The sequence below is a fragment of the Microtus pennsylvanicus genome, chromosome 14 (genome assembly GCF_037038515.1).
Source record: "Microtus pennsylvanicus isolate mMicPen1 chromosome 14, mMicPen1.hap1, whole genome shotgun sequence".
Lineage (NCBI taxonomy): Eukaryota > Metazoa > Chordata > Mammalia > Rodentia > Cricetidae > Microtus > Microtus pennsylvanicus.
Window position 1 is genome coordinate 45,641,662 of NC_134592.1, and position 26,439 is coordinate 45,668,100.

The 26,439-nt window shown below is 44.0% G+C and overlaps 1 protein-coding gene across 2 annotated transcripts; it reads left to right on the forward strand.

The window, feature by feature from the left end:
- The first annotated feature begins 1,470 nt into the window (after positions 1-1,470).
- Positions 1,471-25,507, forward strand: Pole2 (DNA polymerase epsilon 2, accessory subunit). Of its 2 annotated transcripts, none has more exons than XM_075948828.1 (19): positions 1,471-1,573; positions 3,246-3,346; positions 4,927-5,002; positions 5,560-5,637; positions 6,049-6,142; positions 7,615-7,689; positions 10,942-11,025; positions 11,590-11,646; positions 13,138-13,186; positions 13,732-13,804; positions 14,976-15,148; positions 15,520-15,609; positions 15,942-15,996; positions 17,272-17,331; positions 17,424-17,501; positions 18,733-18,841; positions 20,879-21,055; positions 24,187-24,254; positions 25,456-25,507. In XM_075948828.1, exons 3-19 carry the CDS (start codon positions 4,938-4,940, stop codon positions 25,472-25,474), a joined length of 1,404 nt encoding a protein of 467 aa, XP_075804943.1. In that variant the 5' UTR covers positions 1,471-1,573; positions 3,246-3,346; positions 4,927-4,937; the 3' UTR covers positions 25,475-25,507. The 2 variants fall into 2 exon arrangements, with proteins under 2 accessions (XP_075804943.1, XP_075804942.1); XM_075948827.1 differs by having other exon boundaries at positions 1,472-1,561.
- Positions 25,508-26,439: the final 932 nt, after the last annotated feature.

Here is a 26,439-nt window from a genome sequence, read left to right on the forward strand (position 1 = left end):
AAAAAGACAAGATCTCCTGAGTAAATTGGGAGCATGGGAACCATGTGAGAGAGGGTTGAAGGGGAGGGGAGAGGCAGGGACGGGAGCAGAGAAAAATGTAGAGTTCAATAAAAAAAATCATTTTCAGCTGAGTGGTGATAGCACATGCCTTTAATTCCAGGACTCAGGAGGCAGAGGCAGGCACTTCTCTGTGAGTTCAAGGTCGGCGTGATCTACAAGAGCTAGTTGCAAGACAGACTCCAAATCTACAGAGAAACCCTGTCGCGAAAAACCAAAAAAGAAAGAAAGAAATCATTTTCATGTTTTGTTTTTCGAAACAGTGTTTCTCTGTGTAGGTTTGGAGCCTATGCTAGAATTTTCTATGTAGACCAGGCTGGCCTCGAACTCACAGAGATCTGCCTGCCTCTGCCTCCTGAGGTCTGGGATTAATGGTGTACGCCACCGCCACCGCCACCCACCTCATTTTCATGTTTTTTGCTTATTTGTCTCCCTCCCACTAAGTCTCATATCCCAGGCTTGCCTTAAACTTGCTATGACATCGAAGTTGGCCTTTAACTCCTGATCTTTTGTATCTCCCCTTTCTCAGTGCTGGGATTACAGACCTGTGACATCATGCCCAGCGCTTCCTTGTGTCCCATAAAGTTGCAGGCTTACTTGTAAGCACTCCATGCTTTTTTCAGCTCACCGGAAATAGCATTTTATTATTTATGTTTTTATTTTTATTTAAGGTCTCACTGTGCACCACTGACTGGTCTGGAACTCACTATGTAGAACAAGTTGTCCTGGAACTCACAAGAGATTTGCCTGCTTCTGCCCTCTGAGTCCTGGCATTAAAGGCATGTGCCGCCACACTCAGCAAGAACAAACATTTTAAAATGTGGCCTACCGAAGGTACCTTCCTTCAAATTACAAGTAAGTCACTTGTAATTGTTTGTTTCTCCATACATAAAAAAAGGCTGCAGTAGAAGAAGTGGGGACACTGCTAATTAATGTGTGAAACACATCAATTAACACACTTATATTGCTAATGACAACGCATTGTGAAGAGGCCCTCAGCTAAAATGCTGGTTGGATGGGGGTGATGGAGAGAGTACCTGCTGGAGGAAACAGTGAAGACACAATATTTCCCAGGGTCTGTGTAGAACCTGTAAAAGGGACGGTCCTACACCTTCCATAGCCTTGGAAGGAAAGATCCTGGGTGCGGGAAGCTTGGCTAGAGTCAGAGAGAAGCCCGAATGTGAGAGCGCCGAGTGTTCAGAAATGAACTTGGGATGAAGGAAGCTTGTTCCCACTTAGATCACTCTTGCTTCACTCCCCAGGCAAGGCGGGCGCGCCGGTGGGTTTCTGCTTCAGGATTAGAATCTGAGATTTTTCAGCCCTTGCAAAGTGAAGGGACAAATGTCCAACTCACCAGTTCAAGAATTTGGGGGCGGGGTAGGGGCGTGTCTAGCCGAGGAGGGGCGGGGCCCCGGTGGTGGCGCCAAATCGCGAACATGGCGCCGGAGCGGCTGCGGAGCCGCGCGGTCTCAGCTTTTAAGCTGCGCGGCTTGCTGCTGAGAGGGTGAGTCGTAAGGTAGCGTGTCCCTCCGCAGTGCCCCGGGCGCCCAGAGACCCTTTGAATATTCTGTTATAAAAGGAGAGGTCGGTCTTGTGCTTTTGAGGGTGCAGATCCTCCCCGGGCTTCCGCGACTCTCGCGCCCTGTGCAAATGTTACTTCCACGCTGGGCGGAGCTTGCGCTGCCGGGGGCTCAAGAGAACCCGGGAAAAGAGGCTTGAGGGCCTCAGATCAGCGGAGGTCCCCGTCTCTGCTGGGTGCAAATCGTTTCAGTGTTACTTCTGGAAGTTAAAGGGAGACAGGCCAAAAGAGCGGCCTGGGTAACTCCGTCTGCATGTCTGTTGGCGCAGACTGTGAGCCTCCCACCCATCTCGGTTTGGGATTCGCTTTATTGTCTGGACGATTAAAAACTGAGTAAAATTTAAAGGTGTTTTAGGTATCTTTTTATTTTTATTTTGTAGATTTTCTAGTTTACATCTTGCCCAAAAGGCAGTGTGCCCAAATGCATTGTCTTTGCATTTTATAATACAGTAAACGTTTTAAATACCTACTGAGCACAGTATACAGTTTGAATGATCTTTTACATCTTTTAACTTTACCTTTTGCCTATTAGTGTCCAAGGGTCAACCTGGGTATATCCTGGGAGAAAATGATGGATTTAGTTGTTAATCTCTGATATTTGAAAAGAAAAATAATTCATCAGTTAGCTCCTTTCACTATAAGCGAACTTTTATTAAGCTGTCGGAAGCTCATTGATTCAGTGAGACATATATTCACATCTCTTAGTTTCAAGGCACCATGCGTAGAATTAAACACCATAGAACTTTACTATAGGAAGATGGTGTTAGTTACCTGTTGCCGTGAAAGAGATTATCCTGAGGTTTAGAGACTAAAGCTGCACTCTTGTTTTAGCCAACGTTTTCTGTGGGTCAGGAATCCAGAAAAGACTTGAGTTGGGGTTTCGGCTTTGGTCTCATACACTCTGGTCAAGATGGGGTCATCTCCGATGTCCAGGGTATCCTGCTTATTTTTTTTAAAAAAGGTATTTTAGCATGATCTGCTTGCAAGGATATGTTGTTATTTTAATTGTTTGCTCTTTTTGGGGGTGGTTAGAGACAAGGTTTCTCTATTTTTGGAGCCTGTCCTAGAACTCACTCCGTTAACCAGGTTTGCCTTGAACTCACAGAGATCTGCCTGTCTCTGCCCCCCAAGTGCTGGGATTAAAGACATGTACCACAGTCATCACCTGGCTTTGTTTGCTTATTTTTGAAGTTTCAAACCTTGATAGTTCAGGCTTTAGAGAGAGAACTGAGTTTTCAGTTACATTTTATAAAGCTTGAATTTTATAAGATTTAAACAAAAGTTTGCAGGTACTACTACCACCAAACAAAGCAGTTCTATTAGCCAGTTGTGGTGGCACATGCCTTTAATTCTAACACTTTAGAGGCAGAGGTGGGTGGATTTCTGTGGGTTCAAGGCCAGCTCTGGTGTACAGAGCGAGTTCCAGGACACCCATGGCTACATAGAGAATTCCTGTCTCAAAAACAGCACAATAAAAACAGTTTTCTTAGCCAGGAATCAAAGGATATAGTTTTGTTCAGAAACTGTAGGCAAAATGAGGACCGCTTGGTGGGAGGAATGAATGGGCACTTTGTGAAATTCTTGGCCTCTTTGTTTCCTTCTTTCTTAGGGAAGCCACCAAGTATCTCACTGAAGCCCTTCAGTCTGTCACCGAGCTAGAGCTTGAAGAGACCCTAGAAAAGATCATCGATGCAGTTGAAAAGCAGCCCTGTAAGTCACATTTTCTGATAATGCTTAAGTTGCTGTAGCTTTGTGTCCTCAGATCTATATTTAAATGGAAATTGAGGCTCCGTTTATTAAGATATTCCAGAGTTCTGCAATACACACTTTGCAGTATCTTTTCCCAAAGGCTTAGTTCAGTTGTGACCTCTGGGTATTTTATTCCTTAATGGCCCTTTTGTAGCTTGTAATCCCTGGGGAGGTGGGATTGCCATGGTCTCTTTTCTATATTTAACTCATAAATCTGATCTTGTCCTTTAAAGGATTATATTATTACTATTATTTTGTGTGTGTGTGTGTGCGCGTGTACACCTGTGCCACAGTATGTATGTGGAAGTCAGAGGACAACTTTGGAGTGGGTTCTTTCATTCTACCATGTGGATCTGAGTATCAAACTCAGGCATTAGAGTTCTGTGCCAAGGGCCTTTATGTACTGAATCATGTCGCTGACCCTGATCTGATCCTTAATGGTCACTTATTTCTCTCTTCACACCTGTGACTGTCTTATTAAATCAGATACTCCTAAATGTTTGCAGGGGTGAGTGGGGGAGACAAAAGTGAGAAGGCTTAACTTGCCTGGTGTGCTGGTTAAGCACTTCATCTGCTATTGCAGGCAGCAGCCTGAAAAGAAGGAATGTTCCAATGTTTTTACCGCCCACGGGTCAGGGATTGTAGCCTTCTCTCGTCTTTCTACATCACATCTTCAAAGGCAGGATTTCCGCACATTCTGTGTCTTAGTGAAGGTTTCTATTGCTATGAAAAGATACTGTGTCCACAGCAACTCTTACGAGGAAAACATCTAATTGAGGGGGCTCTCTTACAGTTTCAGAGGTTCAGTCCATTATCATCATGACAAGGAGCATGGCAGCATGCAGGCAGATGTGGTGTTGGAGGTGTAGCTGAGAGTTCTACATCTTGCTGGCTACAGGAAGACAGCTGACTTACTGGGAGGTATCCTGAGCATAGGGAACCTCAAAGCCCGCCCCCACAGTGACGCACTTCCTCCAGCAAAGCTGCATCTCCTAATAGTGCCACTCCCTATGCGATTATGGGGGCCAATTACATTCAAAATACCAGTCTTCCTTTAGAAAACTCCTTTATAATAAACAGTTTAGGAAATCATAATGATTAATCATTGTATGTTAGTTTCTAATGGCATATGGTATTTTTGCCTGAAAACAGTGATTAAGGGTGCCTGCTTTCTGATCAGGCCTAAGTTTGTGCTGCTTTCTAAACTGTTTTAGCTGTGTTCTTGGGCTGATACTCAAGGTTGCTCTACCATCAATAAGAAATGGGTACAATGAGGATTTTTTTTGTGTGTGTGTGCCTCAAAGGTGTTGTGATTACTGCTGTGTGCTTCTATATCTAGGGTCTCGTGTAGCCCAGGCTGGCCTCAAGATTCTCTAAGTAGCCCAGGATAGCCTTGAACTCATGTTGCTCTTGCTTCCAGTACCCAAGTGCTAACCTGTATGTTTTGTGACTTACGCCTTTACTAACCTTAGAAGGTGGGTGCTGTGACACCGGAGTTTTCAGCCTTGTTCTAAACTGTGACTTTGAACTTGCCGTTTCAGTGTCATCAGACATGATCGAGCGGTCCGTGGTGGAAGCGGCCGTCCAGGAGTGCCGGCAGTCGGTCGATGAGACTATGTATGTGGGTCACATCGGCTCCTTCCTGTGGGAGCCTTACCAAGGGAAAACAGTGTGTGGTCAATAGTTCTACATTAGAAGCCATCGTTATTTGTTTCATTTTAAGTGAGCCCACATTATAAATTTGATTGCTAAATGATTTGTCTTTACTGTTTTTTTTCTAGTGAGATTATAGTATTTGTTTATTACTGATGTGGTGTGTTCCCAGTCTATTTCATAGTCTGTGCGTTATGAATGAATTAAATTGAACATCAAAAGTATAATTTACTGTTTGGTTAGTTTGAGACAGGTCTCATTATATGGCCTAGATTTTGCCTTCCTAGTGCAAGGATTATGGGGGGCACCATCACACCTGTGACTGTTGTATCTCTCGAAAGTAGTGGAATGTACAAGCTAAAAACTTTATCCTCTTATTTGTAACACTATAAAAAAAATTGGTCATGGCTTGAAGAAAATATGCAGAGTATTATATGCAAAAAATTATGATGTGAAATATTGCTATTTATAATTCTTGTGTTTTAATAAGTTTGATCTGTGTTTTATGGGTTGCTTTTCAGAGAGCATATTTTCAATATTATTGGAGCTTTTGATATTCCGCATTTTGTGTACAGTTCAGAAAGAAAAAAATTTCTCCCGTAAGTATACCACATATCATTTGTTGATTTAATTTTTTAAAGATTTATTTATTTTACATGCATGAGTATTTTGTCATGAGTATATGAGTTTGACCACCTGTATGCCTGGTGCCCATGAATCTCAAAAGGGGGCACTGGATCTCCTGGAGCTGGAGTTACAGTTTTTAGCTTCCATACGGGTACTGGGAGTTGAACTTAGAACCTCTGCAAGAGCAACAAGTGCTCTTATCCACTGGGCTATCTTTCTACTTGTTGATTAAGTGAATTTCAATTGTATAATTTTTCACAAAGTTTTATGTTTCACTTTTGATTGACCTTTGTGTTAATTTTTTATAACTATCATATATATATAGTTTATATATATGCACATATACACACATACATACTTAAATGGTATTCCTTTTCTTCTAGTCTATCAATGACAAATCACGCTGCACCAACCTTATTTGGAACAGCACGAGATAAAGCTGAGCTGTATCGTGAACGGTATACTATCTTACACCAGGTAAGTTGGGAGTGGGGGATCTCTAGTAAATTGGGGAGAAAAAGAGCTTTGGGAAATCCCAAGGATGTTTAAAGGATGCAATTTTGTAGATTAAAGCTGGTCATTCAAATCTGGGTTCCATAATTCCAGTATTTAAGATTGCAGAGGCAGGAGGATTGCTACAAGTTTGAGGCCAGCCTGGTGTACACAGTGATTTCCAGACCACTGGGACTTTATAGTAGGACTCTGTCCCCAAACAACAGAGAAGGTCACTGTAGACTGTTCATGGGTTCTGTGGTTGACACCCCATGAGAACACAGGGATATGATGTACATTTCCCTTTAGATGTTAGGGAGTGGCCAGCACTCAGTACCTGGTACTGAGATGTCAGGCTTGTTTAGTGCTTTGCATGCATTTCCCCCTCATTTAGTTTACTAATGTGACTCTGCTGTCACCAGTGGTTAATTTTGTTTGTAAGCCTGACTGGATTATTAAATGCTTAAGAATACAGCCGGATATGTTTGTGAGGGCGGCTCCGGAAGGATAAGGGAATTATCCTCCCACCCGCTCCAGTGTGAGCTGTGCCATCCCCTGGCCTAAAGACAAAGGAAAACAAGGAAGCAAGCCAAGCAGCTGAGCCCGGTGTTTCCCCTGCACCTCTCCATGGTTAGCATGGACTGTGGTTCTCAGCCGTGAGCCAAGTAAAGCCCTACCCCCCTAAGCTTCTTTTTATTGGACATTGGGTTGCAGCAGTGGATGAGAGAATTAACTAATACAGAGCTTCCCACAGCCTTCTTCCTTTGGATACCCCAATTTCTTAGCCTGAAGCGTCTTGGCTCACCCTCTTTTTATCCCTTCCGTATTCTCTCAGTTGGGTCTTGGGTCTCTTTGGCCTGGTATATGGCCAGCGCTTACAGTACTGTGTTTATGGTGGTGTCGTAGTCAAGATTTCCATTGCTGTGAAGAGACACCGTGGCCATGGCAAACATTTCATTGTGGTGGCTTGCTTACAGTTGAGAGGTTCAGTCCATAATTGTCATGACGGGAAGCAAGGCAGCATGCAGGCAGACGCGGTGCTAGAGAGGTAGTTGAGATCTTGACTCACAGGCAACAGGAAGTGGTCTGAAACACTGGGCATGACTTGAGCATCTATGAGACCTCCAAGCGCATCTCCACATACCTATTCTAACAAAGCCACGCCTCCTAATAGTGTCATTCTCTTTGGGGGCCGTTTTCTTTCAACCACAGTTGACTTTTCTCTTTTTCACTAGCTTCCAAGTTCAGGCTTTTAAATACTTTTTGTTTTAGAAACTGCCATAGGGGTTGGGGATTTAGCTCAATGGTAGAATTGCCTCGTGGGTACCAGGCCCTGGGTTTGCAGTAGGGGAATTGCTAGGTATTTGCATTAGGGGCAGTGTTTTGTTTTCAGAGTTTTAATGACTCTTTTAAATGTTTATTTCAGTAATTCATAGGGATCTCTCTTTTTTTTACAGAGGACACACAGACATGAATTATTCACTCCTCCGGTGATAGGCTCACACCCCGAGGAAAGCGGAAGCAAATTCCAGGTTTGAGCATTGTCTTAATTATTTAGGGGCTGTATATATTAATACGAGTACAATATTTATTGCTATGTTTTTTTGTACACTTCTTTCTGTGTCTGCTCGTGTGTATATGGAAGTCAGAGCAACTTGCAGGAGAGGTTCTTTATTCCACCACGTGTAACCTAGGCATGGAACCCAGGTCATTAGGCCTAGAGCCAGGTGCTTTTCCCTAGTCAGCCATCTTTTTTAATTTTTGCTTTAGACAAGGTCTCACTATGTACCCTGGCTGACCTGGCACTTGCTGTGTAGACAGGCTGGCCCCAGACCCACTTACCTCTGCTGCCCAATGCACTCAAAGGCATGCACCACCATGCCTGGTTAATTCCTTGGATTTTAAATGAAAATAAAGACATGTACCTGTTAAACTGGCTGTGGGCCTGCCTACACGACTGCTGTTGGTAAGGGCCATGCCCAGTGCTGGGGGTTCCGTAGCTCTTTAATAGAAGTTACTTCATCTTTGGAGCAGGCCTGGTGCCGGGGGGGGGGGGGGGATATCTATGTAGTCTCCAGCCCTCAGACCAGCGCTTGTCCTCCCGTGCCCTGCGCTGGCTTCCTGACCAGCCTTTTGTTACCTTTTGTGTTCTCACTCAAAACACTGATTGTCGCACATCCTTCTCTTGATCACCAGACCTGTGACACTAAAATGTGTCATATCAGTTGTAAGGAAAACGTAGTGTATCAAAGGACATTGGTTTCGGTACCCACCGCCCAGGTGTGCTGAAGAAGCCTTGAAGAATGAGGGAGAACACAGATGGCCCTGCGGGGGTAACTTGAGTGGAGGAGAGCTGACCTGTGTGCACCTTCCGCTGTTGTAGTTTGGAAGATGATTCCAAACAACTCAGATTTTTGTTCAGCAGTAGGCGTGGCCTCGCCACCGTTTGTCTGTGGCTGTCTCTTCCTCTCCAGTACTCGGAACCCTGCTTAGAAGTCCTTGCTTCTTCTGTCTGGGCCTTGCCAGCCTCCTGAGGGTCAGATGGATTTTGAAGAAGTCCAGCCTCTCCAGTGTTCCTTAGGTTCTCTGCCTTGGTAGATCAGTCCTCATGCTGAGTAAGGACTCTGCTAGAGGCTGAAACAGTAGCCCTAGATGACGTTAAAGTCATGTTTGAGAGTGTGGTCATCGGGCCTGTGATCCTCGCACTTGGAGGCAGGAGAGTGAGAAATTCAAGGTCATCCCCCTTCATTCTCAGCTTGGTTGTGAGTTCGAAGCCAACTTGGGCTGCATGAGACTCTGTTTCAAAAAACCAAAAGTAACGTTCAGTGATGGCACACAAAGAGAAACCACTAATAGTTATTTGATAGTTTCTGCACTTAACTGTATCACAGCGTGATTTGTGTCGTTTTTGAAATCGATGCTACTTAGTCTGTGTCACGTGTGTTAGGTTTCTGACGTCAGCTTGCGTGTCCACAGCCCAGAAGCAATGCTTTCTCTCCTCTTTGACGCTTGTGGCTCCATAATGTATTGCTCTTTTCAATCTTCCTGTTTAGTTCTGTGTTTGTGACGGTTTGTTTCCTATTTAAGCAACACTTAAGAACAAGCAGAACCCCAAGTAGGCTATTTATAGAATGTGAGCGGAAAATTCCTTTTATCAACTACAAAAATAGTGTGTTTCATGCATATTTGGAGGGCTGGGGGTGGAGGTGAGTGATCGGACACTTGCCTAGTGTATCTAAAGCCCTGGGTTTGATTCTAAAAACAACAGTGTTTGCCATGCCTTTGTCCTGTGTTGCCTCATGATGATGTTTTGAAATGGCATTCCAAACATCTACCGTCAACCAAACCCAGGTCCTCTGCAAAACCAGTAACTATTCCTAATTGCTGAGCGATCTCACTAGTTCCCCAGACTCATTAAGTTTTAAGTTGTCTTCCGCAAACAATGAAAGTGGGCCAGGCACGACGGCACCTGCCAGCCTGCCTCTCAAAGAGCTGAGGTGCAAGAGTTGAGAGTTTTAGCCTAGCTTTAGCAACATAGCCAAGACTCTGCCTTGAAAAGTAAAAACAGGGCTGGCGAGATGGCTCAGTGGGCAGAGGAGTTTGTCACCACCTTGCCCACCACAGTTCCATCCGTAGGACCTCCATGGCAGAAGGACAGACTCCCTTATAGTATCCTCTGACTTCCACAAGCACACCACACCACACCACATTTCCTCTCTCCAGTATACAAATGTATGTAAGTGTAAAAAAATAATTGAAAACCATATAAATAAGTCTGTCAGTACGACTGAGCAGGTAAAGTCCTTGCTGTCAAGCCTGATGACCTGAACTTGATGCCTTGTGGTGAAGGAGAGAAGGTCAAGTTGTTCTCTGACCTTCACAGACTCCATGTAGATGTGTGCCCCTTGCTCCAGTATGAAAGTAATATGGTGTATGCTTATGATTCCTGCCCTTGGGAGGCTATGCTATACAAGGAGTATCGGGCCAGCTAGGCCTATACTACAACAAAACAAGCCAGAGGCGGTGGCACGCACCTTTAATACTAGTACTCAGAAGGCAGAGGCAGCCTGATCTCTGAGTTTGAGGCTAACCTGGTCTCCAGAATGAGTTCCAGGACTACACAGAGAAACCCTTTCTTGAAAAACCAAACCAGACCAAAACAAACAACAAAAACACAGTAAAACAAAAAATATTTACTGTCCACAGTGGTACATCACGAAGCTTTAGTCATTGATAACCATCTGAATAAATTATATTAGTCCTCTTTAGTGTGTGTTGTTTTGTTTTAAGATTGTGTATTTGGGACTGGAGAGATGGCTTAGAAGTTCAGAGCAGGGGGCAGCTCTTTCAGAGGTCCTGAGTTGAATTTCCAGTAGCCACATGGTAGCTCACAACCACCTGCAATGAGATCTGGTGCCCTCTTCTGGGCTGCAGGGACACATGCAGGCAGACCACTGTACACATAATAAACAAACAAAACAAGGTTTAAAAAAATAAATCAAAGATTGTGTGTTTATAGCTGGACTGGTGCCGGATTCACTGTGGTCCAGGCTGGCCTCAGACACATCTTTCCTCCTTAGATATGGATCCCGTGTTTGACTTCTTTGGTTACATTTTTGGTCATTACACATTTGACGTTTTAGCTTTTTGTAGGACAAAACTTGCAGATTACTCTTCCTACTGTAAAGCAGCCGTATGTAGTAACCTTTACCCAGCATTTGCTTGTCTATAAGAAAACGAGACCATGCTTTTCATCGTTCAGGATTTATTCTCTTTTCTTTTAGCTTAAAACAATAGAAACTCTACTGGGCAGTACAAGCAAAGTCGGCGACGTGATTGTCCTTGGAATGATAACCCAGCTGAAAGAGGTAAGTTAAGACTGACTTTTTACTCCTTTTTTTTGCTCCTTTTTTTTTTTTTTTTGCTCCTTTTTACTTTTGGACTTGAGTTGGCCTTGCATTTTCATAAAAACCTAGCAACACAGTCTCCACAGGAAGCACAGAAGTGAACCTTCTCACCTGTGTCCGCTCCTGCGACCTTGGTGGGACAGACTGACCAGGTGTTCAATTTGCATAGCCTCCAGGCAGACCCCAAGTGACCCCTGCTTGAACTGGCTCTGGGTTTCTGAATGAGCCAGCTGCTGACCACATCCTGGTACCCTGGAGGTGCTGGTCATTCTCTTAGCTGAAGGCATCTGGGGAGGCCGAAAGGCAACCACCCAGGTTGTCCTTGTCAACCTGTGGTCTGCAGCAGCTGTCCTTAGCACCCGTGAGTCTCCCGTAAGCGACTAGTGAGTCTGAGGTTGCCAAGAAATGAACGCAGGGGTGTGGGCTCGGTTTTACGCCTACAGGATCCACTTCTCTCTCTTTCTCATATGCTGTCGTATTCATTTTTACACCAATGTGAGTCTGTTTCGTTTCATTCTGTTTCAGGGGAAGTTTTTCCTGGAAGATCCTACTGGGACAGTACAGCTGGATCTTAGTAAAGCGATATCCTTAAAGAAAAAAAATTCTGACCATTTTTGGTGATACACGCCTTTAACCCCATCACTTGGGAGACAGAGACAGGTGGATCTCTGAGTTTGAGGCCAGCCTGGTCTACAGAGCGAGTTCCAGGACAGCCAGAGCTGCACAGAGAAACCCTGTCTTAAAAAACCAAAACAGAAATTCTGAGTCAGGTGAAGTGGCATGTGCCTTGGATCCCAGCTCTCTGGAGATAGAGGCAGGTCAATCTCTGTGAGTTTAAGGTCTATATAGTGAGCTCCAGGCCAGCCAGAGCTACATAGGGAGACCCTGTTTCGGGGCTAATGAGCTGGTTCAGTGGTTAAGAGCCTCTGCTGCCGTAGGATTTGGACTAAGTAACCAGCACCCACATGGCAGTGCACAACCATCTGCAACTCCAGTTCCAAGGGATCTGCCGCCCTCTTCTGGTCTCCTCAGGCAACAGCATGCGTATGATGTAGAGACATGCATGCAGGCAAAACACCCAAGCATATAACACAGACTAAAGTAATACGTTTTTGAAAATTTAAAAAGAAAACTCTGCTAGAGGCCTGGGAGTTTACCTCCTTGGGAGAGCACCTGCATAGCACCACAAACATATTAAATACATAAGTAAATGCAATTATTAAGTTACGTGAACTGGGGAAATTGCTTTTATATCGTTTTTCAACTTCTCTTTTTGGGTTTCCACTGTGACTTACATGTGCTGGAAACATGGGAATGTAGACATACTCTTAGAGATTAAAATCCCTTAAGAATTTTATTTATTTATTATGTATACAATATTCTGTCTGTGTGTATGCTTGAAGGCCAGAAGAGGACACCAGACCTCATTTCAGATGGTTGTGAGCCATCATGTGGTTGCTGGGAATTGAACTCAGGACCTTTCGAAGAGCAGGCAGTGCTCTTAACCTCTGAGCCATTTTTCCAGCCCCGCCCTTAAGAAATTTATAGCGTGCCGAGAATGACCTATACATCCGTGTGGAGTTTTTAGTTTGTTATTATTATTTAATTGAAAATTACATTTGTGTGTGTGTGTGTGTGTGTGTGTGTGTGTGTGTGTGTATGTCAGGGTGTGTATGTGGACATCACAGGACAACTTGCAGGGGTTTGTTCTCTCCTACCGCACGGGTGCTGAGTGCTGAACTCAGTCTTGCCAGTGCGTGTCTTTACCTGCTGAGCCATCTTTTAAAACTCTTTTCAGGGCCTGGCATGGGTGCTCACTTGAAATCCTAGCACTCAGAAAGCTGAATTTTAGGGGGTCTGAGGCCAGTCCCGGCTGCATGTCTCAACTTTCCCTTGCAACAGACAAATAAGACCTCTCCCGCTCCCACACCCTCCACCCCACAACACCAGAACAACCCCCTAAGAGAAGTCTAAAACAACCCAGCAAAGCTAACTGAGCCTTGGGGCTCGGGCTGTGTGTTGGCGTCACTACTGTTCCCAGCACAGTCTTGAACTTCCTCAGCTACTCTGCACCAGTTCCACAGTGGCTTATACACGGAGGCGTGCTTTGTCCTGGCTGAAGGTAAGCGCACACGTCCTTTCCATGTCCTTGCTGGACAGTAAAACTTCTGCTTGAGGATGACCCCTCATGATAGAATTCCAGCCGGCAGTCACAGTGAGCTTGTGACCTCGGCATGATGAGCAGGTGACTTTTAAACAGGCCATTAGAAAGCTTTCTGGGCTGAGGAAAAGCCTTGAGGTTAGACAGTGGAGGAACTGCACAACCGCGTGTACTGGAAACCACCCTTGTGCAGGCTGTGTGATGCGTGAGTCACAGCTTGTAAAACTGAAAACCCTTTGAAAATCATGTCTCTCTGAGGGGCTGCTCTCCCTGCACTCCAACGTGTGCTCTGAATGCCCCCGCACCCCTCTCCACCCTTGTTGAGAAATGTAGCTTCCCTTATAAAATTTGGACTGTCTGTGGCTCTAGAGTTGGCTATCTCAGTAAGGTCGGTGACTTCTGTAGTCTAATTCATTGCTTTATGCGGGATGGATTTGTCTTTTCAGAAAAAGGTAACCGAACAGATAAAAGTGAGCTGTTACTCGTTTATTTTCTTGTTTCTTTAGGTTGGTTTGAAGATCAAGTGTTTCATGTCAATGCCTTTGGATTTCCACCCACCGAGCCCTCTAGCACCACAAGGTATTAAATACTTGATTTCTGTGCCGCAGGAATTTATATACTGGCAATGGTGGACGTAGATAGCGTATCTCAGCCACTACAAGGCGTCAGGCTTTGTGTTGAAATGGAACAAGCAATAGAAGCTGACCTGTCTTAGTCTAGGAGATCCCATGCCTTCTTCAGGTCTCCACAGGTACACTCTCACGTGGCATACATTCTGTCTGTCTGTCTGTCTGTCTGTCTCTCTCTCACATACACACACACAAACATAAATACTCAAATAAAAATTTTTTAAATGAATAAAGGGAAAAATAGAATATAAAGGCATAAAAAGAAAAATGAATTTAATGAACCTATTCTTTGTGTTATTATTTATGTAGCTATATAAATTACCTACATAAATAATTCTCCTATTGATGGAGTCTAGTCCACATCTCTGTCAGTGTGCAGTGTACGGCCCCATGGTGCACAGAAGAATGAAACAAAATGAGTTGGCAGGCATTGGTGAAGCCCAGGTAGACAGTAACACTGCCCTCTTGTTTAAGACAGAAGGGGTAGGGCCAGGACCTCAGTCTGGGGCCAGCTAGGGGAGCAGCTGAGGGGAGACTTGAACTGCTCCGTTGGCACTGACGTGTGCTGTTGTCTTAACCTTTCCTGAGGAGACTTGATAGGGCGGCAGTGGCAGGCCAAAGTTACAGCTGTGCTCACAGCTGCCCGGTGCAACATGGGTCACCCAGCCTGGACGATGACTTCCCCATAAGGCTTCCCCATAATTGCACAGATAGAGTCTGTTCTCCCCGCTCTCCCCAGTTAACTAACTTTACACCTCCCGTGTGTGCTGGCACCGCCCGAGACTGTAACCGGGGCAGGATTACATACAGCGGTGAGCAGTGTCTGTTTCCTGTTTCACAGGACCGCCAGTAGACCCGACCTTGTTGATGGTCTCTTGACAGTTTTGTGGATGGATAATCTGATTAAAATGGAGGTGGCTGCTGTGCTCTGAGGACAGCTTTTGAAGTGTTCATACTGAATATTCCTATTATAGCCTGTTTTCATGTATATGTTTTAAATAATTTGCAGGCAAAATGCTTTGTCTCTGGAATACTGTGTTGGACAATTGTGTGTCTGGCACAATTTTACTTTCTCGGTGAACAGACATGGTATAGGTGATAATTGTGTTATAATTATATAGGGCGTACTATGGAAATATTAATTTTTTTGGAGGGCCCTCTAATGCGTCAGTGAAGACTTCTGCCAAGCTGAGACAACTGGAGGAGGAGAACAAGGACGCCATGTTTGTGTTTGTGTCTGATGTTTGGTTGGACCAAGTACAGGTGTTGGAGAAGCTTCACGTCATGTTCTCAGGTACGTGTTATTTCTGTATTCCCTCCTGAACTGTGCTGAGGGATTGTGTCCTAAAGCTAAATGTTTGCCATTCTGTGGTGGTAGAGTGCATCTGTGGGCCCTGAGGCGTGGGAGCCTGAGGTGGGGGAGTGAGCCAGTACTAGAGATCAGTCTGGGCTGAGTAGGCAAACTTCTTCTAAAAAGAAAGAAACCAACCCAAACTTTCACAGTTACGCCAGCCAGACGCCCTTAGTCCCATTGCTTGGAAGGCGGAGGCAGGCTGATCTCTGTGAATCGCAGCCTAGCTATATAGCAAGATCCTGTCTCAAAAATAATTAAATTAATAAAGCAAAATGTTCTGCCATGAAAATCTATGTTCTTTTATCCGCTAGGTTATTCACCGGCACCTCCAACCTGCTTCATTCTGTGCGGTAACTTTTCATCTGTACCCTATGGAAAAAATCAAGTTCAGGCTTTGAAAGGTATTGAGGATCTCGTTTGTTTATAAGAGTGTTTCTAAGATGGTGGTGCACACCTTTAATCCCAGCACTTAGGAGCAGAGGCAGACTCATCTCTGTGAGTTCAAGGCCAACCTGGTCTACAGCGTGAGCTCCAGGACAGCCAGGGCTTCACAGAGAAACCTATCTCAAAAACAAAACAAAACCCAATAATTATTGAGTGTTTCTATATTTATATAAAGTATATTGATAAATTATATATAATATTTTAATTTTGTTCAGGAGATATATGGCTGTGTTTAATTAACTGTAACTTTATGGACATATACAAATGAAATATCTCTAAATTTTTTTAGACTCCCTAAAGTCTTTGGCAGACATAATATGTGAATACCCAAGTATCCACCAAAGGTAAAGATCTCTCTGGCTCCCTTTTTTGTTTTTAACCCAAAATAGTTTTGTTTTTTTTTTTTAAACTTGAATAATGAAGTTTATATCAATGGCATAAAGAAATTGCCTGTAGAAAGAGAAAGAGTTGAGAGTATTAAAAGATCCCGGGATAAAATTCTCACATGATCATGTTTGTTACACTGCTCTCTGGATTTATGGTGAAATAAACGTAGACGGGAGAGCGGCAAGTGCACTGTGGGCTGTGGTGATGCTGCTTGTTCGGAGCTGGGCCTTAGTGTGACGTCAGTGTGCGGTGATATTGTTTGTGTTCCAACAAATAAAGCTTGCCTGAAGATCAGAGTGCAGAGCTAAGCCACTAGAGGCCGGGGAGTAGCGGTGCACACCTTTAATCCCAGACTCCAGACAGAGGCGGGCGGAGCTCTGTGAGTTCAAGGCCACCCTGGGCTACACTAGACTGACCCAGTCTCAAAGAGAAACAAAGCAAGGCAGTGGCTCACACCTTTAATCCCAGCTCTAGGGAGGTGGAGACAGGAGTGATGTGGCTGGGTGGAGAGAGGAATATAAGGTGGGAGGAGACAGGAGCTCAGATGCAGTTTGAGGACAGGATTGCCTTTTTGGTCTGAGGATTCAGTAGAGGTAAAAAGTCTCTCTAGTGCCTGGCTGCTCTGCTTCTCTCTCGGCTTTCACCCCCTAATATCTGACTCTGGGTTTTTACTAAGAACAGTGAGAATTTGGGCTATGCTCATGTGCCTCTGTAAAGATAACTACTGGGCTAGCAAGACGGGTAGAGGTGCTTGCCAAACCTAGTAACTGTTCAGTTCCTGAGACCAGAAAAGGAGAAAACCAACTCCCACAAGATGTCCTCTGAATTCCACATGTGTGCAATAGCAGACATTGGCTCGTACACACATACATATACATGGAAAATGTACACACACATGTAAAATTAAATGAGATCCAGTCCATCAGCCACACTAGCCACAGTAAGAGCATACTCAGTGACTGGACGGTGCAAATGCAGAACACTTGGTCATCACAATAGTATTACATGGTTTGGATTGGAGACTTTTAGCAGTTTATTGAAATGTTTGAAATAAAAAATAATTGTAGGTAGGCATAATGGCATCCAGTACTGGGGAGACTGAGGCAGGAGGATTGTAGATTCAAGGCTAGCCCGGACTATATAGCAAGGCGTCTGTGACTCACCCGAAGGCAGTGACTTGGGGCAGTGTTGCAGGCGTCATTTCTAATGGCTGATGTTGCATTTCCCTGCAGTAGCCGCTTTGTGTTTGTTCCTGGTCCTGAGGACCCTGGATTTGGTTCCATCTTACCAAGGTAATCTTTGTTCACATTTTCCCCCCTTTTTTGACAGTCAAGAGAATTGTATAAACTTTGTAAACACATCCTCTGCCACGTTGTCTTCCCAGGCCTCCGCTTGCCGAGAGTATCACGAAGGAGTTCAGGGAAAGGGTGCCGTTTTCCGTGTTCACTACTAACCCGTGCAGGTAGGTAGCAGCGTTTTGCGTTGAACTTCTTTCGTTCCATTTAACGAATATTCTAATTTATTTCTAAAGTCTGAGTAAGTCTAAAAAGAAAATTCAATTTTGGGATTCTCAAGGTTTGAAAAGTATTTTAACTTTGTTCAAATCCTTAACTGATAGTGAATTTATGGTCTCTGGGTTGGCCGACATTATTTCTAGCTGTCTCCTGAACCCCTTGCTTGTGGGCCCAGATGTCCACCGAAATCTCTCTCCGGATGTCCAGTAGATAAATGACAGCCCCGATCCTGCCTCAAGCTGCCGTCTCTCACCTATTCTGGGGCCATAACCATAGAAGTTTCCCTTACACACAGTTTTTGAGGTAGCCCTATCTACTTCACGGCTCACCTTTGACCTCTGTGACCCACCGTCTTCTATAATCTGGATCAGTAACCTCTACACTGGTCTCTGGCTTCTACTCTTCCCCCTGTGTGGTCTGTTTTTAACACAAGAAACCCTATCATGTCGTCCCTGAAAGATGGGGTCTCTGCTGCCATTGGCAAACAGTCTGCATCCATGCAGTGTCCTCCTGCGTGACCTGCCGTTCCCACTTAAATTTCCTCTCCCAGTTACTGCCTTCCCTCCAGCCTCTGCGCCCCTAGCCTGCGAGCACACCCCAGTCTTAGGTGCTGAGTTATGCCTCTTCCCCTGCCCTCAGTGCCCCTCTTCCAGAGGTCTTAGGTCACTGCCTGATGAGCCTTCCCCGCTTTAACTCTGTCTTAATCCCCAGCCTTCTGAATCCTTTCTTCCCCAAGTACGATTCCACTGTGCCTTTCTCTCCTTTCCAGTATACATCAGTGTCATGTCTTTAATTTCTCTGCCCTCTTCCCCCGTGAGAATGTCAAGTAGAGAAGACTCATACCTTTTTCTTCTGTTCTGCTCACTTACCTTGTGCATAGCGTTGGGCACACATTAAGAGCTTAGTAAAGGGCTGGGAGCACATCTTAGTTGTAGAGTGCTTTATGGCAAATGTAAGGACTTGGCTCAAACCCTAGCGCTGTGTACACACACACACACACACACACACACACACACACACACACACACACGCATTCCGAGAGAGAAGAGAGATAATAATTAAATTGGAGAAGAGATGAGATAGCCTGGTTGTATTTCTGCTGTGGTGACCATTAAGAAGACTTTTAAAATTATTTTTTTTCCTGAGGAAGTAAAATATTCAACTACTGCTTTATTTCAGAATTCAGTATTGTACACAAGAAATTATTATCTTCCGTGAAGACTTAGTAAATAAAATGTGTAGAAACTGTGTCCGTTTTCCTAGTAGCAATTTGGATATTCCTACTCATGTAAGTAGTCTCCTTGACAAACTATCTTTTGCTTTATATTTATTTATTAATTTGCATATATGGGTGTTTTACCTGCATGTTGTGTACTGAGCCATGGTTGTGCCTGATGCCTATGGAGAGGGAGGGCATTGGATCCCTTGAGGCTGTAGTAGGGTTGTGAGCCTCCATGTGAGCCTCCATGTGGGTGCTGGGAATCGAACCCTGGTCCTGTGCAGGAGCCACAGTGCTTCTAACCACCGAGTCAGTACTTGGTGTTGTTAAATATTTACTTTTTAGTTCTGTCATATGTGTGTGTATGTCTTTGTAAGCATATGTTCACATGCATGTGCCAGTGCCCACGGAAGCCAGGAGAGGGCGCTGGGCCCCTTGGAGCTGAGTTACAGGTGCTGGCAAGCAGTCTGACGTGGCACTGGCATCTGAACTTGGGCCCTCATGATTGCTTAACCACTGAACCATCTCTTTGGCTCTTGTGGGTTTTTGTTTTACTAAACTATTTTGTTTGTTTTTGTTTTTAAGACAGTTTCTTTTTGTAGCCCTGGCTGGCCTGGAGCTCACAGAGATCCGCCTGCCTCTGCCTCCTGAGAGCTGGAATTAAAGCGCCACCACCGCCTGACTTATTGAACTATTTTAAATGTTGCATTTTATGAACTTTGTTAAGCTACTTGTTTTTCGCTTATAGTAATGGAGTTCTGTTCTTCTGTCAGTGCTGTAGCTTTCTACTGAAGAACCTCGAGACAGATGGAGGCCGGAGCAAGCCAGGGCTTTCCCCTAGCTCTTAGATTTACTTTAAATATGTGTATTCTTTTCAGAGATATTCGTATTTGGGGCTGGAGAGGTGGCTCAGTGCTTGAGAGCACTGATTGCTCTTCTAGAGGACCCGGGTTCAATTCCCAGCACCCACATGGTGGCTCACAACTGTCTGTAACTGACACCCTCACACAGACATAACATGCAGGCAAAACACCAATGCCCATTTTAAAAAAAGGCATAAAGATGTTTGTATTTCTCGTGTTTATTATGTATTTCATATGGTATGTCCACATCAGGAGGATATGAGTGTTTATCTTGTAAATTCATAGTTCCTAGGTATACAGTTGTCACTGAGAGGTATGGAAGGAAATTATTTTTATTCTTTGTTATAAAGTGTTTTTTGTCTTACCGGGAGCCCAGGCTGACTGGCTACTGACTTGTGCCTTACACTAGGAAGGTGTTATTTTTACGTGTGTGTGTGTGTGGCGGGGGTGGAAGGAGTATGTACGTGCTGTGGCACACGTGGAGGCCAGAGACCAGCTTTCCGAAGTCAGTTCTCTTTCTGCCTTTGCATGGGCAGTGCACCCAGCTCAAGTCACCAAGCTTGCATTGTGGGTGGTGAGTCCTGTACCGGTACACTGAGCAATCCTACCAGCCCTGAGATTGTTAGAATTGTGATTTTTCTTTAAGAGATGGGTCTTACTGAGTTACCCAGGCTGGCCTGAACTCCTAGGCTCAAATAGTCCTCTTAGCCTCCTCCGTAGCTGGCATAGCTACACTATCATGTCCAGCAGTATCAAATTGGTATTAGTATTATTAGTTATTATTATTTTAGATTTTTGGAGACAAAGTCTCCTGCTGTAGTCCAGGCTGGCCTTAAATTCGTGGCAATACTCAGCCTCGTAATTGGTGGGAGTTCTGATAACCACACCTTTTTATTTTTTTATGAGTTGGATTGGTAAATGACTTTATATGTGTACTTCATTCATAATGACTAGAGGGGGGCGGTATTATGAACAGTGACATTAAATGAAAACTTAGATTGTTTTTCCTAGAATATGTGATAATTTCATTCTAACAGCAATGTTTATTGATGTTCTGTGATTCCAGACTTCCTTGTTTCGTAAATATTTTTGTAAAATTTTTACAAATTTTGTGTATTTTGTAAAATTTACAAAAATTTTGTAACTAGATCTTCATGAAAATCAATGCTTTATTTAAACTCCTTGCTCCACTGTTTTTGTGTGCACTGATGAGGTGTTTTGCTTTGTTTGTGTTCTGTTGTAGTTTGTCAAGACAGTCTTATCTCAGGGACATCTGACTCCTCTGCCCATCTATGTCTGCCCCGTCTACTGGGCATATGACTACACTCTGAGAGTGTACCCTGTGCCCGACCTGCTGGTCATCGCAGACAAGTATGACCCGTTCACTGTGACCAACACGGAGTGCCTCTGCATGAACCCTGTAAGGATGTCGTGGATGGTCAAGACTATAGTGCATTGTCTTTCTTCTCTCTAATTTTCAAACCTACCTCTTGTGTGTCCGTGTGTGTGTGTGTGTGTCTGTGTGTGACAGGGTGTGTGTGTGTCTGTGTGTGACAGGGTGTGTGTGTGTCCGTGTGTGTGTGTGTCTGTGTGTGACAGGGTGTGTGTGTGAGACGGGGTGTGTATGCCATGGTGAGAGTCAGTTCTCTCCTTCCACCATGTGGGTCCCAAAGATGGACCCAAGGTTGTCAGGCTCAGCAGCAGGTCCTTTACCTGCTGAGCCACTTTGCGCCCTACAGCACATTTCTATGAATTTATATAGAGCATACAATCGTCATTGTGATAAAATATGTAACTAGTAACGCTCCTTATAGTGTAGTATACGTAGAAGATTTCCAGATTCTCAGTATGTGACACAACTATAGTATTCTAATTTTCTCTTGTTGTTTTGTTTTGCTTTTTGTTTTTTAGAGACAGGGTTTCTCTGTGTAGCTCTTGCTGTCCTGGAACTAGCTCTTGTAGACCAGGCTGGCCTCGAACTCACAGAGATCCGCCTGCCTCTGCCTCTTAAGTGCTGGGATTGAAGCTGTGCACCACCACCACCACCTGGCTTAAATTTTTAAATAACAAGCAGACCAAAATATGAAATCAAGCCGGACGGTGGTGGCGCACGCCTTTAATCCCAACACTCGGGAGGCAGAGGCAGGCGGATCTCTGTGAGTTCGAGGCCAGCCTGGTCTAGTTCCAGCTAGTTCCAGGACAGAAACCAAAAGCTACGGAGAAACCCTGTCTCGAAAATCACACACACATACACACACACAAAATAAACAAAATATGAAATCAAATAAGTATTTTTTTCCTTTCAATGTAGCAAAGTCACACACACTGTGCAATCCCCTTTGGGAACTGCTTTCAGATCCTGCAGCCATTTCCTTAACCTTGTTGATGCTTCTATTTTGAGAACTGTGACTTGTAGAAACTGCCCAAGTGCCCAGAATCCAAGCCTGGATGGATGAGATTACATTATGATGCACTGAATTTCACCTTAAAACTACTCTAGAATGTTCAAACTGCTTCAGTGTCTGGATATATGATTGGCTTTAGGCCTTGGAAAATATATACCAACCACACAGATAATCACATAAACTTAGTTTATATCAAACAAAGTATTATCTTTACTAGTGCTGTGTTTGTTTTGTTAGGAGGCAGGGTATCATTGTGTAGTCCTGGAACCCTGTATAGACCAGGCTGTCCTTAAACCCAGAGACCCGCTGGCCTCTGCTTCCTGAGTGCTGGGATTAACAATGTGCCCTACTACACCTGGCTCCTTTGTGATTTTTAATCTGCATGCTGATTCTTAGGAACTTTAAGTCTGAATACTTCTTTGTTTCATCCGGGTCATGTCTAGAAGCATTATGACTTGGACTGGTTGTTTCTGGCACATGTACATCTGTGTGGCTTTCTCTACACAGGACTTATCAACCTTGGCGCTTTTGCATCTTGGACCAAGTAATTCTTGGTTGTAGGGGGTTTCCTGTGCAGTGTGGAAACTCAGCAGCATCCTTGCATCCCACTGTATGCCGATACATCTTTCATTTGTGACGATCATAAGTATCCCTAAATGTCTGAGTGTCTCTTGAGGGACGGTGACCCTTGGTTGGGAATCATTCTCTAAGGATCAGAATATTTAACTCACTTGACTTCATTGCATAACATTTGTGGTCTGGTTTACCCAGTCTTTTTCTTTTTTTTTTAAAGATTTCTATGTATAAATGTTTGGCTTCCATGTATGCATGTGCACCATGTATGTGACTGGTGCCTGAGGATGTCAGAAGAAGGCATTGGACTCCCTAGAACTGGAGTTATGGATGACTGTGAGCTGCTATGGGGTGCTGGGAATTGAACCTGGTTCCTCTGCAAGAGCATCCAGTGCTCTTCACAGCTGTGCCATTTCCCTAGCCCCTCAGTCTTTATTACATTCAACTATCCTTTCACAGTGAGACTATTTCCTCATTGGATAGTCTCTTCAGACATTTGTTATATCTTTGAACACTTTTGTAGTTGATGCTATTTTAAAAACAAGTTACCAAAGAATTTCCCACTCTTTGAAGTGCACGAACAACCACCTACAGCATCATTCTCTTATTCATACGTTTTGGTCAGCTTCAAAGCTTGGCTTTGATATTGCTTCGTTACTTTTTTCTTTAAAAAAAATGATTTTTTTTGGGCAGTGGCAGCATATACCTTTAATCCCAGCACTCGTGAGGCAGAGGCAGGTAGATCTCTGTGAGTTTGAGGCCAGCCTGGTCTACAGAGCAAGTTCCAGGACAGGCTCCAGAGCTACATGGAGAAACCCTGTCTCGAAAAACAAAGAAAAAAGATTCTTCTTATTTTTTAAGTTATACGTGTCTCTGGCTATGTGCATTTGAGTGCAGGTGCCCCCAGAGACCGGGGGGTGGGGGTGGGGGGTGGGGGTCAGATGCTCCTGAAGCTAGAATGGTTTTGAACCACCTGAAGTGGGTGCTGGGAATTGAACATGGATTCTCTCTAAGAGCAGTATATGTGCTTAACTGCTGAGCCATCTTTCCAGCTCCAAATTTTCTTTGTTTCATCTTGGTACTTACATATAGTATCGAGTGCTTACTGTAGGCCAGACATTGAATCAGGGCTTCAGACAGACTGAAAAACTTGAACCTCTGAGGTAACATTAGGGCTTCATCATAGACAGTCGCTTGTAGTTCCTGCTCAGTGGTGCCGGGGGCACTCTGGAATCCTGCCAACCCGCCATTGAGGGGAGAGGCAGGGAAGACTGCTTGAACACAATGTCTGTCTTCTGTGTGTGTTTAATATTTCACAGTACTCCTTGTTTCCACACTGAGCCATGCCAGAGCATTTCCAGGGACACCTACTGCCAGAAAACTGGTCAACTTAAAAAGACGACTCGATTGTGACATTTTATAGTAACCTCTAAAAAAAAAATCACGCTAACATCTTCTATTTTATTGTCACATCTTGTAATTTTAAGTTATGGCTAAGAAATGTGATTCTGAAAATAGGGATTATTTTTTACAAGTCAAATAGTCACTTGTGGACATTTTTGTCTCTCTAAAGGGCTCTTTTCCAAGAAGTGGATTTTCATTCAAAGTTTTTTACCCTTCCAGTAAGACCGTGGAAGACAGGTGAGCTTGGCTTTCTCTTGCTTTTCTATCGCTGAAAGTCATATTTGCTAGGTATGCTTAGATTTTCTGTGTATGTCTGCAGCGGCTCACTGGGAATGCTTTAGACTGAACAGTAGTCAGGCTAAGTTCTTGCTTGTTTTGTTTCTGTTGATAAGAACTTTTTTAGTGACTTCTCAGGCTGGGGACTGAGGATGCTTCCTACTCCTCCCATAGGTCAGCCCTGTCTTCCACGGGACTGTTTCTCACCGCCTAGGCAAAGTAGTAGCAATGTAGAGAGATGCTAGATGTGTGAAGGATGGGTTCAAAGGTCAGAGATGAGAACTTGTCACCTGGTGAGCGCGGTGCCAGAAGAGGGCATCAGGTCTCCTGGGTCTGGAGTTACAGGCCTCTGGGCGCCGCCTGATGTGGGTGCTGGGAACTGGACTCTGGGCCTCTGCAAGAGCACCAAGTGTTTTAAGCCATTTCTCCAACTCCTAAGCCACTTTTTTTTTAAAGGGTCTCACTATGTAGCTGGGATTAAAGGCATGTGCCACCATACCCTGTTTTTTGAGTACATTTTTTGTTTTGTTTTTTGAGACAGAGTTTCTCTGTAACTTTGGAGTCTGTCCTGGAACCAGCTCTAGTATACTAGTCTGGCCTCGAACTCAACAGAGATCCACTTGCCTCTGCTTCCAAGTGCTGGCGTTAAAGACGTGAGCCACCACTGCCTAGATTGTGTGTTTGAGCACGTATTTTTAAAGCACACCCTTCTCCCCCAGTTTACACTGCTGTAGATTGGCCTCGGGGTCTGGACATACTAGGTGAGCATTTTACCAGTTAGGTGTGTGTCTACCCCTTGTTTTTTGAGGGTGGTACAGGCTGGTTGGACTCGCAGCTCCACCTCAGCCTCCAGAATGCTGGAGTTGTGAGTGTGTCTATTACACTCGGCTTTCATTTCCTGTGAGTATTTTTGTTTGAACCAGTCTTAGCTGGCTTAAAACTTACTGTGTAGCCAGGAACTTGAAGCAGTTCTTCCTTTTTTTGACTAGACTACCTTCATAAAGATGTACCCTTTTAGGAGAACAGGTTCGATGTGAGACATATGTTTAGTGTTTTCTCTTGAATTTGTGTATGTATTGATGGACCTGTCTTTAAACATAACAGAACTAAGTATTAAGAAATGAGTGATAATGTTTAATTTAATTTTATTTTTCTATTTCAGCAAACTTCAGGGCTTTTGAGACTCATGAGAATAAAGGAAATGAATTTTCTCATTTTTTATCTTGTGTAATTTGTATATTAAATTGTAATAAAGTTATGGCAAACCTTAGAAAGTTCAGCACAGGTTGTATTTAATAAAATTTGATGTTATATTACACTTCAGAAAGTTTTATAGAAAACTATTTTCTCTGCAGTCTCTAAAACATGTAGATATTTTCAGAATGTAGCAATTACATATTTGTGTTTGTTTATTTCCATGCTAGCCACAATCCATTCATTTTAGAAAATAAGTATTTTAACATTTTGAGAAGCTTTTCAGTCTGACTTGGGTTATTGGCACCATAATTGTAATAATAAATTCACACGTAAAAATTCTTTTTACAAAGTTGAGAAAAATCTGTTTGGGGGTGTTGGTATTTACAATATAATTATCCATAACTGTTTTTTGGCAGTGGAAAATTTTAATTATCATTCCCATAGTTTTTATACTTATAAAACATACGGTTTTTGTTTAGTCTTTTGCTTTTCTGGGGATTGAACCCAGAACCATCCACACTGCTAGGTAAGCACTGCACTACTGAGTGACACCTGGAGCCAGTGGTCTGCTTTGAATCACACTGTTCTGTGCGGAGACAAACTGTGAAGTGGCTGGACACCAGAGGGGAGCAGTTCATTACAGAAGCCTCTGATGGACATGGTGACTCAGACCAGGCGTGGAAAGCAGCAGATAGTGGGGCCACAGTAGGACTTGGTAGCTGAGCGGCAGCGAAGGGTAGGTAAAGAGGAATCAAGGATATATTTAGATACAGGCCTAAAAGCCAGGGAGGTATTTACCAAGACCTCAGGTTTGAGAGGTGTCACGGTTTCTTTTCTGAACATGGTGAACTGCCTAGCCAATGTTCAGGTGGAGAAATCTAATGTGTGGGTCTCCAAGGCTCAGTGGTCAGGTACGAATGAAGGTCTAATCTTGTAGGCAATAGTTACC

What these genes read in the sequence shown, in the direction of transcription:
- Pole2 (XM_075948827.1), top strand. Translation starts at nt 1,494, where the DNA reads ATGGCGCCGGAGCGGCTGCGGAGCCGCGCGGTCTCAGCTTTTAAGCTG. An exon ending in TACCCAAGTATCCACCAAAG is followed by an intron (nt 15,997 to 17,271) that starts GTAAAGATCTCT and finishes ATTTCCCTGCAG; the next exon opens with TAGCCGCTTTGTGTTTGTTC. An exon ending in TTCACTACTAACCCGTGCAG is followed by an intron (nt 17,502 to 18,732) that starts GTAGGTAGCAGC and finishes GCTTTATTTCAG; the next exon opens with AATTCAGTATTGTACACAAG.